Raw genomic sequence first — 15,144 nt, 5'->3', positions numbered from 1 at the left:
GGGAGAGGCACAGAGGCAGAAACATGGCAGAAAGGAAAAGGGGGAATAAAAAAGAGAGAAGAGAGAGTGCAGTGCATTATCTTGCCATCAGTTATCACCCTATGCCTTTACAGAGGCTGTGACCAACTGCATCGATGCACAGCGGCGCAGAAAAATAAATGAAAAGGAAATTTTTAAAAAGTGATGCAGATGCAAGGAAACAAAATTGTGTTGTGACTCATATCCTGTCCCAGGTAGCCACAGAAACCGCGGTAGTAGCCCGTACGTTTTCCTAAACATAGCAAGTTGCCCACCTCATTCCTTCATCTCCTCTGACTCTACTTACTGTTTTTTCTCTACCTATATTCTGTACCTGTGTTTGTTTAGGTCTGTCAGCCTCATTATGTGGAGCGAGCTGCCAGGGGACATTCAGGCTAACAACACCCCAGGGGAGGAGAAAAGAGGAGTAGTAGCGTGTGAAAACTCTCCGGGAGTCATTCCAACACCCATCTACATTAATAACACCGCAACCGCAGATAACTAACACTTCATAAAATGGTAGTCATGTTTGCTCAGCACACACTTACGCAGTAGCGAAAGCATTTTATGAAATGCGTACGGGCAAACATTTGGGAAATTGCCTTTCAAAATAGTGTGCAAAAATCTTTGTTTGCGCCACCTTTACATGAAGTGTAAAATGTACACGTGTTGTAAATCTGTAGACTCAGGTTCCTCTGATGTTACCTTAAGATGCAGCACTATGATTAATAAATAAATAAATATACAGACAACAAAAAAACCATCAAGCAATAATGAATGGATAATTATGGCACACATCTGAAAAGTGATATGTGGAAGCGCCGATTCAATAACTTAATTATTATTAATTACATATTCATTCATTTGAGATGTCATTCTTTTACACCTTTGGAAAATGTGCCAACTCTCGGATAGCATTAATTAATACTGGCAGTTAAATAACTTGCTTTTTCGGATGTTTGCTGTTCAGTAAGAAGCTTAAAGCAGCTTGCTTGGAAGAATTTATGATCCACTCATTTGTATGGATGTCACTGGAAGGTTTTCTGGCGTTTACTGCTTACATGCTTTTCCATCTTATTCAAGATCCACATAGAAACAAATAATTGTCATTGTTGGCATAACAGTGGTTGAATTTGTACAAAATGTGTGAGTGTAAGAGAGCAAAAATGGTTAAAAAAAATAAATAAAAATTGAAGAAATATCTGTCCTTGGGCTGAGTGTTAATTTCTTCGAGGATGATACAGAGCCTTTCTGCTCTACTTAACATTTGTAATGAAACCTCCCCAGGCTCTTCTCTTATCTGTCAGCCCCTGCTCGCCTGTTCCAACACAATGGAGGTCAGTGGCAGAGACGACTGGAACACCTGCAGTCATCATTGCTTCTCTGGATCGATATTCTGCCACTCAAATATAAAGCATTTATTTCCATGTCTGAGTGCCCAAATTACACGAAGACTCAGAGTGAACATTTTACAGGATGGATGGTGTTAACTGCATCTGCTTGGCAACACAGCACCTGTTTTTGGTTGTAAATGTTTTGGCACCTGGCAATATAGTCAGTTCCAACCTTGTCCTCCAAGCAGATTCGTAGAAATGCTATCATATACACTTTCTCCCACACAAACATCACGTACAAAGGTGCACTTACTCCATCCCGCACAAACACTGTTGTCATTTTGTCTGAAAATACAGTATTTCCAGAACAGGCGATGTTCTCTCCAAACATGTGGAAACCACTTTGTCTATTTCCATTGCCCGCACATAATCACATCCACGCTCCGGACACACACCTGCATATATTCTGCCCAACCGGAGAAATTATTTAACAGCTTAGAACAGCGTTTACAGCTGTGTTAACTGCTCGCGTTTCCTGTATTTACATTAGCATGTGTGCATTAGTGAATGTGTGCTTCTGCGTGTGCAAAGTGAGCAGTAAGCAAGTGTTTTGCTGCCACTGCTTCTTACGTGTTAAGTACAGGAACAGCTTGAAGCGGGTCGGTGGCACTACATATTTAACGAGGTGCCTCAGCTCTTTAACTGTGCCGTTGTAGCACAGTGAGCAGAGCGTCGCACTTTGACTCTTGGAGCACAGCTTCGCATCACACCAGCAAACAGCCTCATCTGGCGGAATAGCAGAGTAGAGCGCTGCCTGGAAACTCTTTTCTTTTATTCTGGCAGGCAGATCTTTAACTGGGAGGGTAACCACAGGCCATCTTACTGCATCCTTAAAAATCACACTTAGATCTACCATTTCTGCCTGTACTAGCGATCAAGAGAAGGCCTGCAAGACCCTAAATGGCAGGGTTTTTTTTAAAAAAAAGTATAATGTTGGTGGTCATAATGGATTTTCCCTAAGAGATGACAGCTAGTACTGGCATAGCTACTGTTGAGAGAGCCAGAGGGGCGGCTGATGTTTGCACTCCCCACTAGTGTCAGTGGACAGCTGTGACATTTGGGGGCTGCGTTTTGGGCCAAAGCTCAAACATCTCGGCGTCCTGGATGCCAAATGAGATGAGGTCATTATGTGCATGTATTTGTGTGTGTGTGTGTGTGTGTGTGTGTGTGTTTGTGCATTACGAGATCAAAATTACCCACACCTTCCCTGTGGCAAAACAGACTACATGTAATGTGAACGAAATGGCATTTGCTCTCCCAGAAGAGCTCAGTGTTTCACCAAGCTGTGGCTCAGCATTCAGATTGTTTCGAGAAAAGACGAGCGGGATGAAGAGAATGAAGAACTGATTGAAAAGGGAAACAGAAGGAAAGAATGGGCAGGTTGATGGTGGACATAAAAATGGTAGCATCAAATGGAGGAACATCAAACGAAAATTCCCTCTGGGAGCCAAAAGAATAAGCCTCTTTTTACGGTCCCTTCCCAACTTTGAAGAAAAGCAGCAAGCGAGGGCATGCACTGGTTTTCTACTGCAGTGTGAGAGATCTCCAGACAAATATAGTCAAAAAGGTCACTCTCACTTGTGGGTAAAAATTATCTCTCTTTTCCTCCTTCTTTCCCTCCTTCTCTCTTGTTTTAGATTCTCATTGGAGAATCTCACTCGCCTCTGTCAGACTTGTGCTATAAGGTCAAGATCCTCCGCTGAAAGTTTTTCTTTTAGCCTCAGGACTATTTCTATCTCTTATTCCCCCATTGCTGAATCCAGACTCCAGCTAAGCCCCTGGAGGAAAAACAAAGCCCATCTCCAAAAATATATAGACTTCCCCAGGCGTGTGAGCATATGCTGCAAGAAGGTAGATTTAGTGTTTGCTTTTAATGGAAAGCATTGCGTTTGCTTGGAGGCACTGGAGAGGCCAGTGCCGTTTTCATGGAGATACATAGCAAGAAAAGGGGAGAACGAGAAAGGATCTCAGCCTGCGAGTGTCTGTGGTCACCATCACCAGTGGTGTAGCCCCACTCTTGGGTTGTATCTGCTGCTTATGTATGTGTGTTGTTGCACTAACAAGATCCCTACAGAACACCTCACTCGCAGTTGAGGGAGTGAGATCACACCACGCGTTTTCTCTCATTCACACTGACTTAGCCAGCACTGTCCCCATGGTGGAGAGCACACGGCTGGGAAATACCAAACTAAGGCATCAATTACCTGGGATCTCACTACATCGGTCAAGGGAGAACACAGCTAAATTGAATAACACTTTCCCAATCGCATGTTGGCATATGTGCTTTGGCACGCATTTAAACGCCACACATGAACACACGCACGCTCGCTCTCACGGAAAAACAATCAGTGATCCATCCCGGTGGCATCCTCTCCCGACAGGGTACAGTAACCGCCGCTTACCGCCGAGACTCCTCGGTGAGAAAAAGAAGTGTGTCATATGATTGACTCACTCACACCTCCATATGACTGTTAAATCGTCTTATACGCACAGTCAATTCAGGCTTAGTGCTTTTCCCGAGCCCCATGGGCACGGGTGATAATTTGACTTTTATTGAAATTCAGCTCCAGTGGGTTCAAGGTGGTTGAAGGTCGCCCTTTTACTGCCACTGATGAGACAGGGGGAGAGCACGGCATCAAGCCCTCAAGGTTCCATCTCCGACTCTCTCCGATGCTCCCACGTCTGGTTCTGCCAATGGGGGAATTATTCAGGAGGCAAGAGTCAATTTTGCGGTGCATCCAAACATGGTTAACAACAGCATTTAGCGAGATTGGATATAGCTAGACGCTGTTTGCCTCTCTCCCCCCCGTGAACACAAACTTATTACTTTTCAGTAGTACATTGCCTTATTCTTGGGTAGAGACCAGTACGAATAAGCTGGTGTTATGGGGATTAAAGGGCAAACTGTATTAATTTTTCTGTCTGAGTGTATTTATTTGTATTTTCTTGTTGGAGGCAAGGTGTCATTTTGCTATAACTGATGCCATCCAAAGGTTTTGAGTCAGACTTTGGGGGTGTAGGTGATGGGAGGAGCAGCCGAGCTCTGTTGTGATGTTGTGGGTGCGTATACATTGGTACATGGATGTGCGAGTGTGCCTTTCTTTCATCCCTTTTTACCTTTCATTTTATATGTTTATATCCATGTTAACATTAAGCAGTTCCTGTGTTGTAGTGTACATCAATATTGCAAGTGTCACAGAGGAACAGAGCATCTTTGTACATTCAGGCTACAGGGCAGAAACAGGGCGGTTTCCAAGAAATGATGCAACTCCTGTGTTCAGCTAAGGTTAGATCCATTCCTGGATAAGATAACACAGGGTGCTGCCACACGATGCGCTCCCCGTCGCTGTCTCTCTCCGATTACTTCTTCCATATCTGACTCTGTATCTCTCTTCATAAGAACTGCGCCCGTCTCCCTTCTTCCTCTCACTCTGTCTCACTCATTTCTTGCCATCCACTTTCTCTTTTTCTTTATCTCTGCATCTCTCAGTTTCCCCCTGCCCTCCATATTGGTTCCGCATATTACGGGATGGTTATCGCAGTTCAAGTGTGTCACAGTGTGACAGAAAAGGACAGTTGGTTCTATTAATTTATTTGCCCTCAAAACCCCTTGTGTTGCTGTAAAATGCAACTGGGCGAGTCACACTGAGATGTCATCGGAGACACTTCCAACTGTGTGCATACTTGAGATGCATTTCTGTTAATTCTCTTATTGCTCTCCATTTTCAACTTAAATTTGTGATTCTTCCCTCACTTCCCAGCAGAATGTGCACAGTTCCACACACACAGGACCTTGCTAATGGCAATCCTTGCTATCTTAATTAGAGTGAAGGACTGCAGTGGGAGGTTGAGTTGAGTGATATCATTCTGTTCACTCAGCACTTCCTGGTCTGCTTGAAAAACAAAGATGCTTTTACTCACTCTGGATTGCCCATTAGCTATAGCTTATACAGTACTGCTAAATGTCAGCCTCACGCAATCCCAGTGTGACCTGGACATAGTACTTCTCCACCAGTCTATTCATGGTGTCTCTAGGCAGCGGGAGTGATGATAGGATAGCAAGTCAGGGCTAACTTCTAACTTTCATATGTGAAGTTTAGAAATGTCAAGACCATAGTGGAGACTTTCAATGTAAACCCATTCTCCTTATGGGAAAAGGTTAGATTACATTGCCATTCTCTCCCCGCTGGCTCTCCAACATAAACACAGAGTTTGGTTCTCAGAGGGTGATTTTCCTGTCCTGCTTTTTGGAAGCAGGACAGCATTTCCTGGCACCGTTGTTGTTCTGTAAAGTTATACTCCTCGGGCCTTCGTGGTTCACGTCAGCCATTCAATACTATTAATTTGGGGATTCTTCTAGCTGTGTGCTTAAAGTGATCAAATTTCTGCTTTTAAATGCTTTTATTGGAAACAAAGGGGAGTGGTAGGAGTAGGGGCAGCAAATAGAATAAATGACAGTGAGTGGGTGGGGCTGAGTGATTGGGAAGCCAGCCAAAGCCTTGTTCCACAGCCAGTGAACCATTGGGGAGTAGTCTCCCTCTCTCTAAATGCTGTTTTGTGAGGTGAGGAGCCTGATAAGAGTTGTAATTACCTCATTTTACTGCAGCAAATTGCCAGGTTTCTTAAAAGCAGGCAGGCTGGCTGAGGTAATATCAGCAGTAATGAGTATTGTGATGATTGTGGGAGGTTACTGCTGCTTCCATCTGGATTATTGCTTGGTCACTGCTGCTGGTCTGCTGCTACAGCAAACCTGAGCAGATCCTGGGCTCATTACTGTGAGATATAAAATGGTTTAAGTTTCTCTGTACTGTGTGTTTGGTAACCCAGTAGGTTTGTATGCAAGCGTTGACCTTGCATGGCAAAATGATGCATACACACAGAGGAATTAAAATTTACTCTCAATGGTCATTAACATTTTTAATCCTGAAAAATACACTTTGCACAATACTCTGAACAGTTCTACAAGTTATTTTATTTAGTGCGTTATAGAATTAGCGGTAGAGCAACAGAAATGTAAGCCATGTGCTTGTGTCCATATATGAGTCATGTATGAATCATTATTTTCACCGTAGACCATAGAGGAGTGGCGGACATCAACAAAACATGCTGCTTTTTGGTCTGCTAAAGTAAATGTAGAAATCCCACGCTGGTGTCATTGCTGCCCAACAAATCTTGGTGAATAGAGATCGTATTTCTACTGTGTGCGTCACGACCAGAGTGGGGGAAAAAAAGAACTTTTAAATGGCATATCCGTCTCTGAGATTGCTGAACACTGTGTTTTGCCACATTACATTGATAAAATTTAACCTTTTCCTTGAAATGTTAATATCAATAATTCATGCTTTAGATATACTGAAATATTTTCCCAGCTTACAGTGATCTGTGTTCAGCACTCTCGCTGCAGCCCCCTCATGATGTGGTTTAGCTATTTACCCATGTCTGGTCCTTACTGCCTTGCTGAGGAGGAGGAATCACTGGAAGTCCTTTGCACTTATGAATAATTAGGTTATTAGGCTTTACTGACCCATAGGATGAGACTAACTCTTGGTAAGGTTCTTATCATCTGTCTCTGGTAATGGTTAGAATCGAAGGGCACAGGTTTTCTGTGCATGTGCAGGATTATAGGCGCAATTATGCTTTCCACTCAAAGGCAAGGCTCAGAAACCTGCACATGCAGATATTTACATATACAAGCCCTCACTCTGTGAATGCATATACATACGTAAATTTCTCTACATATTTCTTACTCGTGGCTCCGATTGATGCATAGCTATAGAAAAGATAGGACGTTTTTGAAGCTGTAATGCCTTTTTTGTGTGCTTAAACATTGACTGGAAGTTTTTTAGTAATGTGCACACGTCAAAAGCCACGTTGGAGAGCTTTGTGTAAAGCCTGGAGAGCCTCTGCTCAGTCTTGTCTCCCTGTACTATATCGTGTTGTAAGAAGGCTGACTTCTGTGTGTTTTTTTGGGCGTGTCCCTCCTCCTTCCTATCTTGCAAAATCTCGTGCAGGAAGAGAAATCAAACCCCTCTGTAGCCTGTCATTAACAGGAGACAGAAAGAAAGAAGGATAAGAGGAATGAATGCAAGTGAGAAGGCTAAAAAAGAGATAAGGGGAAAGTAGAGAAGATGAAAGGCGGTGGTAAATGGAGAGTAAAGAAACACGCAGGGAAGAGGAGGAGAAAGGATGCACTGGGATTAAGGAATGAGGGGAATGAGGGGAAAGAAGAGAGGAGTGGATGGAAAGGAAAAAAGAGGGACAAGAAGGTGGAGGTAAAGAGAAAGCGGAAGGGTGGGTGGGTGGGCGGGTGGTGGGGTTATGATGAATTAAAGATGACACTCTCCGGCAGCCTGGTTTCTAAAGATCACTCTGTCTGCTAATGTAATGTTAATGAATGCAAATGATGTGCGTAACCTCTCTCCCCTGACCAAGGCTTGGAAGAGGAGAGATTGGAAGAAGAAGAAGGAGAAGAAGAGCAAAAGAAAAAGAGGGAGAAGGATGGAGGGAAAGGTGTGAAGTTGTGAAGTGAAGGCATGTAGATGTGCTGTTTCTGCATCACGCCAGTAGCTGAAAGACTGACTGGCCACTAAGATATGATTAGATGCACGAGTCTCCGGTGTTCGGTGTTGTCGCTGTAGCCTCTGGGTGTGCACTGACCGTGTACCTGTCTGTGTTTGCCAACCCCGCCTCGGGGGGGCTGTTGTGTTTTCCTGCTTCCCTTCCACAACAACTCTATTATAAACCGGTAATAGTGGGGAAAGAGAATGTGGCGGCTCACCAAGTGCCGCAAGGTTGAATCTTAAATTGTACGCGATGTGCCAGCCCAGATGTGCGAGGCCAAGAGAATGTCACCTTGCTATGATGATAGGATAATTTCATTAGGTTCTGCAGATCCTGTATGTTTATTAATTTCCCTATCTTACGAGGCATTCGTCCAAACATCTGCTGCTGATCTCATTTTGCCTTCTGTTGCTCCGTATCTTTTCTCATCTCTTTTTTGCTTTCTCTTTTGTCTCTGATACTGACCTGGTCTTCTTTCATGCCGAAAATGTTATTTTCCCTCAGTCAGGGCGAGTCACTGCTAGTTGAGAACACTGTTAATACATCCACGTGTGTGTGTAATTTGTGAGACTGCTCATTTAATCCTGTCTGTGGCTCAGCAATGCAGGACTTGTGTATCCCATCAGTCTGCGCTAATGTCTCAGAGGATGGCAGATTATTTTCTGTTCAATTTTCAAATCAGGCACATTGTCATTTCTGTCTTCAGGGAGACATAGAAGTAACATATTTCTTTTGATGTATTTCTGTAGACTGTTTTGTATCTTCTATTTAAAGCAAAAACCCTTCAGTATGACTGACACAGCTTTCGTGCGGCGCAGATTAGAAAAGTCTCACATCTGTGTTCGAAAGGATTGTCTTCTCTGTAGAACATGGTGACTCAATCAGATATTGTCTCTTTTATATTCTTATTTCCCCAAAGCAGTGCCGTGCCACAAACACAGTCACAGTTTTCAAATCAGCTAAACGGTCTCAACCATTCTTGACTTGATGGGGTCCTTCTGTCCAATCCAGTACACAATCTCTTCTGTGAGATTTCCCAGGATGCAGCGGGTGAACGGTGTCTGTCTGTGTGAGAAACTTCCACGAGATGTGTTCAGAAAAATGCTCCACTCTGTCAAAAATGTTCCTTTTATATTCATAAATCCCCCGAGTGGACGGCTGATTAGTTTGGGAAATGCTGCATTGTTCACTCTTGTTTGTTTGTCACTTTGTTTTCAGCCCCGTATTAAGATGCCGGGCTCAGCAGGCTACCATGGGGTTTCATCATTGTTAAGCGCTCATTTCAGTCCCGCTGATTTCTCTTCTTGGTTTTTCATCTCCGTCTTTCTCCCTGTCTGTCTTTCTTTTTCTTTTTTCTTTTCAAGCTTCCCTTCTTTATCCTACCATCTTGAATCCATCCCCAAGAAAAGATAAACCACTTAAATTATGTCTTTCAACGACCTCAGATCTTCTTTCAGTTTGCTGCTAAAAATCACAAAGGCCCCTCACAGCCTAGAATTCAGCATCTGGACATGATTGTCTCATTGAATTACAAAGTGTACCAACATCCTTGAACAGGAGGATGTAGAGGAGGAGGAAGATGGGGGGCTAAAGGATAGATGAATGCAAAAGATGGGGAAGGGATGGAAATCCATGGAGAATTGTCTACTGTATTGACCGAGGAGCCAGAAAGCTTCAGAGAGGTGCCTTCAGCACATGTTTTATCGACCAGCAGCCGTACAATCATACGGATGCGGCCACAAAGGAGGGAATTACACAGACATGTTGCCATTCTGACTTACAAACTCTAGAACTGAAGTCATACATAAAGGCTTAAAGAGGGTGGAGAGATTAGGCAATCTATTGCTGCCGTTCTTTCGTCACTGACCTCCCTTTTCTCTCGATGTTTGTTGGCGTAGCGCTAGTAATATGTAATCATGCGTGTCTATGTGATGCATCATGCAACTGCTTGCTGACGTGTAATTGTGCGAAGAGAGCTGCCTTATCGATCTCTAACGCGAGGCCCCATCAATGTTTAATGCAGTCTCTCTCACGCTTTCATTTCTCTCCCTCCCTCTCTCCATCCCCCCGTCCCTATCTGTGGAAACAGCCTACCATTTGGTATTGATCTATCACTTGCTGCTAATAAGAAGGAGCTGTGCTTTCTGGGATTGGAAACTGTAGGCCCTTGTCTGAGGCTTGGCTTGTGACTCCTGAGTTTTGTATGGACTTGAATGAGACTTTTACAACGAACCAGCCCACATTTGTTGTGTGATTTAGAGTAACTAATACTCTGTGATGTAGTCAAAATACGTCCTCCAGCCCTGCAGCTCTTTGAATTAATTTAAAGACCGTCTACACTGACACCTACAAGCTATTGTTTTCCAATAGATTTATGAGCTGTGGTTATGTAGTCAACATTAGGCTCTCCATGTTAATAATTTTCCCACAGACTGAACTGCTAGTGAACCTGCCTGTGTTTAATTTATTGGAGCTTGCAGGTGGAGCTGACATGGCAGAATATGAATGCAGGAGAAAACAGTCTTGGGCTACCCTCCAAACACCAGGGACTACAACTATCTCTTGTCTTGCCTTGTCTTCCAAATGACTGAGTAAAAATTAAACATGAGACAGTGTAATAAAATCTGTTAGGAGGACTCATGTTTTTCCAATAGTTTTATGACCTAAGCTGAGGAGTATTCCAGCATTACACTGGAACACAGACAGTGAGGACTGATAAAATAAATAAGAAAAACAGCATCCCAACTCCTTTAAATGCAAATTTCACAGCTACAATCTCATTTTTTGTTCAAGTAAAATATTGTGTGCCTGAATCTGTGAAAAAAATATCCACTTACCAGGGAAGTCTTTGATCCCAAAATGTGCATCTTTATCTGAAAGATGATCTTTCAGAAAAAACAACCAGCAGCCATTTGGTTATCTTTTGTTTTAATTTTAAAGAAAAAAAAAATGCATATGCTGAGGCCTAATTATTTTGTAGGCTTAGGTCATAAGATAACTTATAATTTTAGCAATAGACTAAATGTTCCTCTTGTAATTTTAAAAGGGCCAGCTTTTCTAATTAATGTGGGTAGCTCATTTTCAAATGAAACTCTTCAAATCCACTTATGATTTAATGGATGAATGGCTCACATAACAGCTCATTTAAAACTCACACACATCCACATACACAAGGGACACTTTCCAAATCCCCAGTGCCAGTGGACAGGTGTGTGAGCCACAGCATGACGGCTGTGCGAGCCCCACCCTGTTGCTAATCACCTCTTAGCATACTCCATTTGCTCAACTGCTACTTTGATATTCCACTAATGGCAGACTGTAGGTCACATGAGACGGCTCATCCAACTCTCCCGTTGGCCTTTGACCTTTTTCGTCTCCTATCCTCACTGCCTTGCGCCTCCTTCTACCCCCTCCTCTCCTTTTAAAAGGAAATAGAAAATGGCCTACCAAGTGCCTGTGTGATTTGACTAAAGCTTCTGTGATTTCCCTTGAGAAAGGTTTGGCAGTCGCCACAATGCTGGCTGGCGCTGAGGGCTGTTTCATGCTCCTATCTCCCCAGCTGACAGGCAAGTCGTACAAGCAGGCAGGCAGGCTGGAGCTGGCTGGCTGGCTGGCTGGCTGGCTGGCTGGCTGGCTGGCTGGCTGTGGAAACCAGACAAGGCAAGGCTGATCTTAGGGAAATTGAAATACTCTGATGGAAGCCGGGTGTGAACAAGACTGTCACTGTAGGTATACACAGAAAATTGCTCTCGGAGTTGGCTGCCGCACGTGCATGTGCAGCATGTGTGTCCATCTGCGTGTGTCTTAACATGCATATGTGCGAGTGCTTTTTGTGCGCAGCTGAATTACCTAGGCTAATTGGTTTCATGTCTGAGGACAGTTTCTCGCAGTAAGTGGAGATTGAGAATGAAAGGCCTTTCTCCTTCGTGCCGGTGGCTTGTCACTCATCCTTACCTCAGTGTACTTGTTTTGTTGTTGTTGTTGTTGTTTTTAACCAAGACCACTTGAACTGCAGATGACTGGTTTTGAGCAATCCATCATTTGGAATGATTTAAAAAAAAAAAAAAACATAAAATCACTGCAAGTTCAGTGCAACTCCAAATAAGCACCAGCTGTGGGTATGCATGCTTCTTCTGGAGGAGTAGGTAAAAGGGAGGCTACTGAGAGCTGGAACCTCGTCTTGAAATCTTGAAAGAGGCCAGCGTTGTATCTTTGCATTTAATCAGAGTGAGATTTCTCCCTTATCAGCAACACATGTGGGTTGTGCAAGCCAACTGTTTGCTGTGAAAGTGGAAGACGTCCAAGCCAAAGACACAGCAAGTGCAGTTCCTCTGAATATTCCCCTCACACCATGCTTATCTACTACAGATCATCACCCAGGCATACAATTCATCCTTCTGTCTCCTAGTTTTTTTCATCTGTTTGGGCACAACAAACACAATTGAGGGCATGTTGTGGCAGGAGACATCACAAAAAAAAAAGTGAAATATGCATTGATTCACACTCTGTGAGATAAACAGTTTAGGGCAGAGAATAAACTGTCTGTTACAGGGGAAATTATGAATCTATCATTACACTGCTAAGGCCAACATGCCACTCACTCCGTCACTCTATAAATCTGTATGAGAGAGAGGCAGGAGAGAGCGGTGGCTGGTGATAACTGCCATATTTCTTTCTTCTTTCCTTGAGCTAAATATCAGGTTTCTGTGTGCCAGCAAGGCAGATATTAATCAAAACTGGGCTGGCAAACTTCTTGGGTAAGCTGCCAGACTTATTTGTCTACACTATCACTGAGGATTAACAAGAGGGGACAGAGCAAGGGAGAATGGGTAATCTTTGAGTTCTTATATTTCATAGATATGTGGCCAGATATGGCACCTTGTGTAATAGAGGTCCAAAGAAAAGGAGACAAATCCAAATTTTCTCTGAACTCTTCTCTATTTGATTTTCCTTTCTGAGGTTATAGTGTTTTATTGCCTCAGTTTAGTTTGCAGTTAGTGCGCCCAAAAGTAGTTTCAAGTGCGTCTTCAAGACTTGTTCATAACATCACAGTGAAACACAACATATTTCCCCATTTATTAAGTGTGGGTTGAGAAGAGCTGACACAAAAACCACATCTCTGCCTTAGTAGTTTTCAGGGAAAATCCCCATTAGGAGTGAACCAGTGGAGTGGCGTCACCTTGGAGGTGTCCTTTTCTATTTCAGGAGCCACTATCTTTGGGTAAACAATGTGCAAGCTCATACAAAGATAGACAAATACAAAAATATCCACTCATTTTTCTACAAATGACTGTATATCATGCCAATACATGCTCGCATGTGAACACAAACAAAGGCAGGATATACATACTGTAGTTTCACGCTCACACAGAGAGAACACAATACAAAGCTCCATGTTTAACAGCATGACAGAGACTCTCAGACATTCCTTCCTGCAAAGTGCCAAAATATCTTTTTCCTTTTTTTTCCTGTCTCTTGTCTTAACAGTGGTGTTGCAGAGATGGATGAAACACTGTGGGGATTCATCTCCTTTCTGTTCATCGATGATGGTGTCAAGTGATCACTGGGGCTTGAATACAATTCTGCTCTGTGGAATGATACTCAAAATAGCTTTTTCCAGGCTAACCAGGTTTTTTTGTTCTTCTTGCTTTGCTGCAGAGACCGTGATGGACACTCGGGTGGCCACAGCCGAACTGGGCTGGACAGCATATCCTAATTCTGGGGTGAGTCGATAGTTACCAACGCATACACACACACACTGAATTTGGGGAAAAAAAGATATTTTCTGAAGTTTTATATCAAACTCTTTCTGTTTGGAGGAACACAGCTTGGTAGGGTGATGCGTAACATGACACAGCACACGGACAGATCCACAGGCAGACAGACAAATAGGCAGGAAAGCAGGCTGGGAGTATAGACTTAAGTAGTGGCCAATGTAGCTCCCATTATGGGTATTATTTTCTCTGTGTCCCGGTTCATAATGACTTAATAACATAATGGGTCCACGTAAGCCCCAGAACACAGTATCTAAGTCCCTGTAAATGGAGGCTAGGGGGATACCATAGACATAATGATACTGTAATGATACATTTATGCAGGGAAGTGGAGGTATTAGGATGAAACGGGGGAGGAGGAGCTAAGAGGATGGAAAGGCTCTGGGCCTTTCAGATTTAAAGGAAACTATTTTCAACTTTCAGATATTCTCATACACATGAAAGGAGTCGAAATAGAGGAAAGTGCCAAGTCATCATAATGGGAACAGTGTTACATTTTTTTTTCTTCCCGTTTTCTTTCTTTCTTTTTTTTTAACGAAACACAGTATCTGAAGTATTATTGCCCTATTACACTAATGGACCCAAGGAGTGTTTTAAGACCTTGTTCTTTGTGCTGTAATTCAGCAATTCAATGAAAAGCTCCATAGCCCAACACTGATATGAATCTTACAGGAGCTCCCCAGGATAGACAATGACTGTTTCCTGCATTTTCTGGGTCTTTGGGTCTTTATGAGGCATTTTACACACGTGTAAAGGGAGCCTTTATTGCTACTGAACAGAGCTTAGACTGTTTAAACACTGGAGAGTGTGGCACTCCACAGTTTTTTTTCTTCGTCTCCCCTAAGGAGTGCTAACTAAAACAAGCTGGAGTCTGGAACAATCTAATGTGTGCTTTGTGTGTTTGTCTGGTTGCAGGTGTGTGTTTTGCATCATGTCTGCAGCATCGCTTAGCTTGAACCTTGCATGGTGACAGGTTTAATTGCCGGTATAAATAAGCATTCTTTTAAAAAAACTAAAGTTATACTGATACCCTCACCCAGTAAAATAATCCATCTGTCATACGAAGGAAAACCTATTTTTTTTACTGTCACAAGCGATATGCTGTGGGGGGGAAAGAGGTGTTCGCTGCCTCTGTATGAGAGAACAGCATGAATAAACTGTAACATACATAGCTAGTGGCCAGATAGTGCCCTCACTGAAAAAACACAACAAAACATTGGATATTTGTTTAAAAAGCTAAATGGCCACTGATTATGTTACAGATCAACTCAAAACGAAAAAAATGGCGTCTGTTTAAATTGCTATATTGATTTTAATTTCAACTGTAGCAGCTGGTGCTAAACCTTTTTTAGGGACTGGGGTGAGGCACTGAAAATCATCAGTAATATTGGAACACA

General features: G+C 43.0%; 1 protein-coding gene across 2 annotated transcripts in view; it reads left to right on the top strand.

Annotated features, from left to right (window-relative positions):
* Nucleotides 1-15,144, top strand: part of LOC111577313 (ephrin type-B receptor 1-B) — a 162,829-nt gene that overhangs the window by 32,605 nt on the left and 115,080 nt on the right. For both annotated transcript variants that reach the window (XM_055014569.1, XM_055014568.1), the window contains exon 2: nt 13,632-13,696. In XM_055014569.1, the coding sequence (XP_054870544.1) occupies nt 13,632-13,696 (65 nt within the window). The remainder of the gene's footprint in view (nt 1-13,631; nt 13,697-15,144) is intronic.

This window comes from Amphiprion ocellaris, chromosome 10, assembly GCF_022539595.1.
Source record: "Amphiprion ocellaris isolate individual 3 ecotype Okinawa chromosome 10, ASM2253959v1, whole genome shotgun sequence".
Taxonomy (NCBI): domain Eukaryota; kingdom Metazoa; phylum Chordata; class Actinopteri; family Pomacentridae; genus Amphiprion; species Amphiprion ocellaris.
This window is presented reverse-complemented; position numbering and strand designations above follow the sequence as displayed.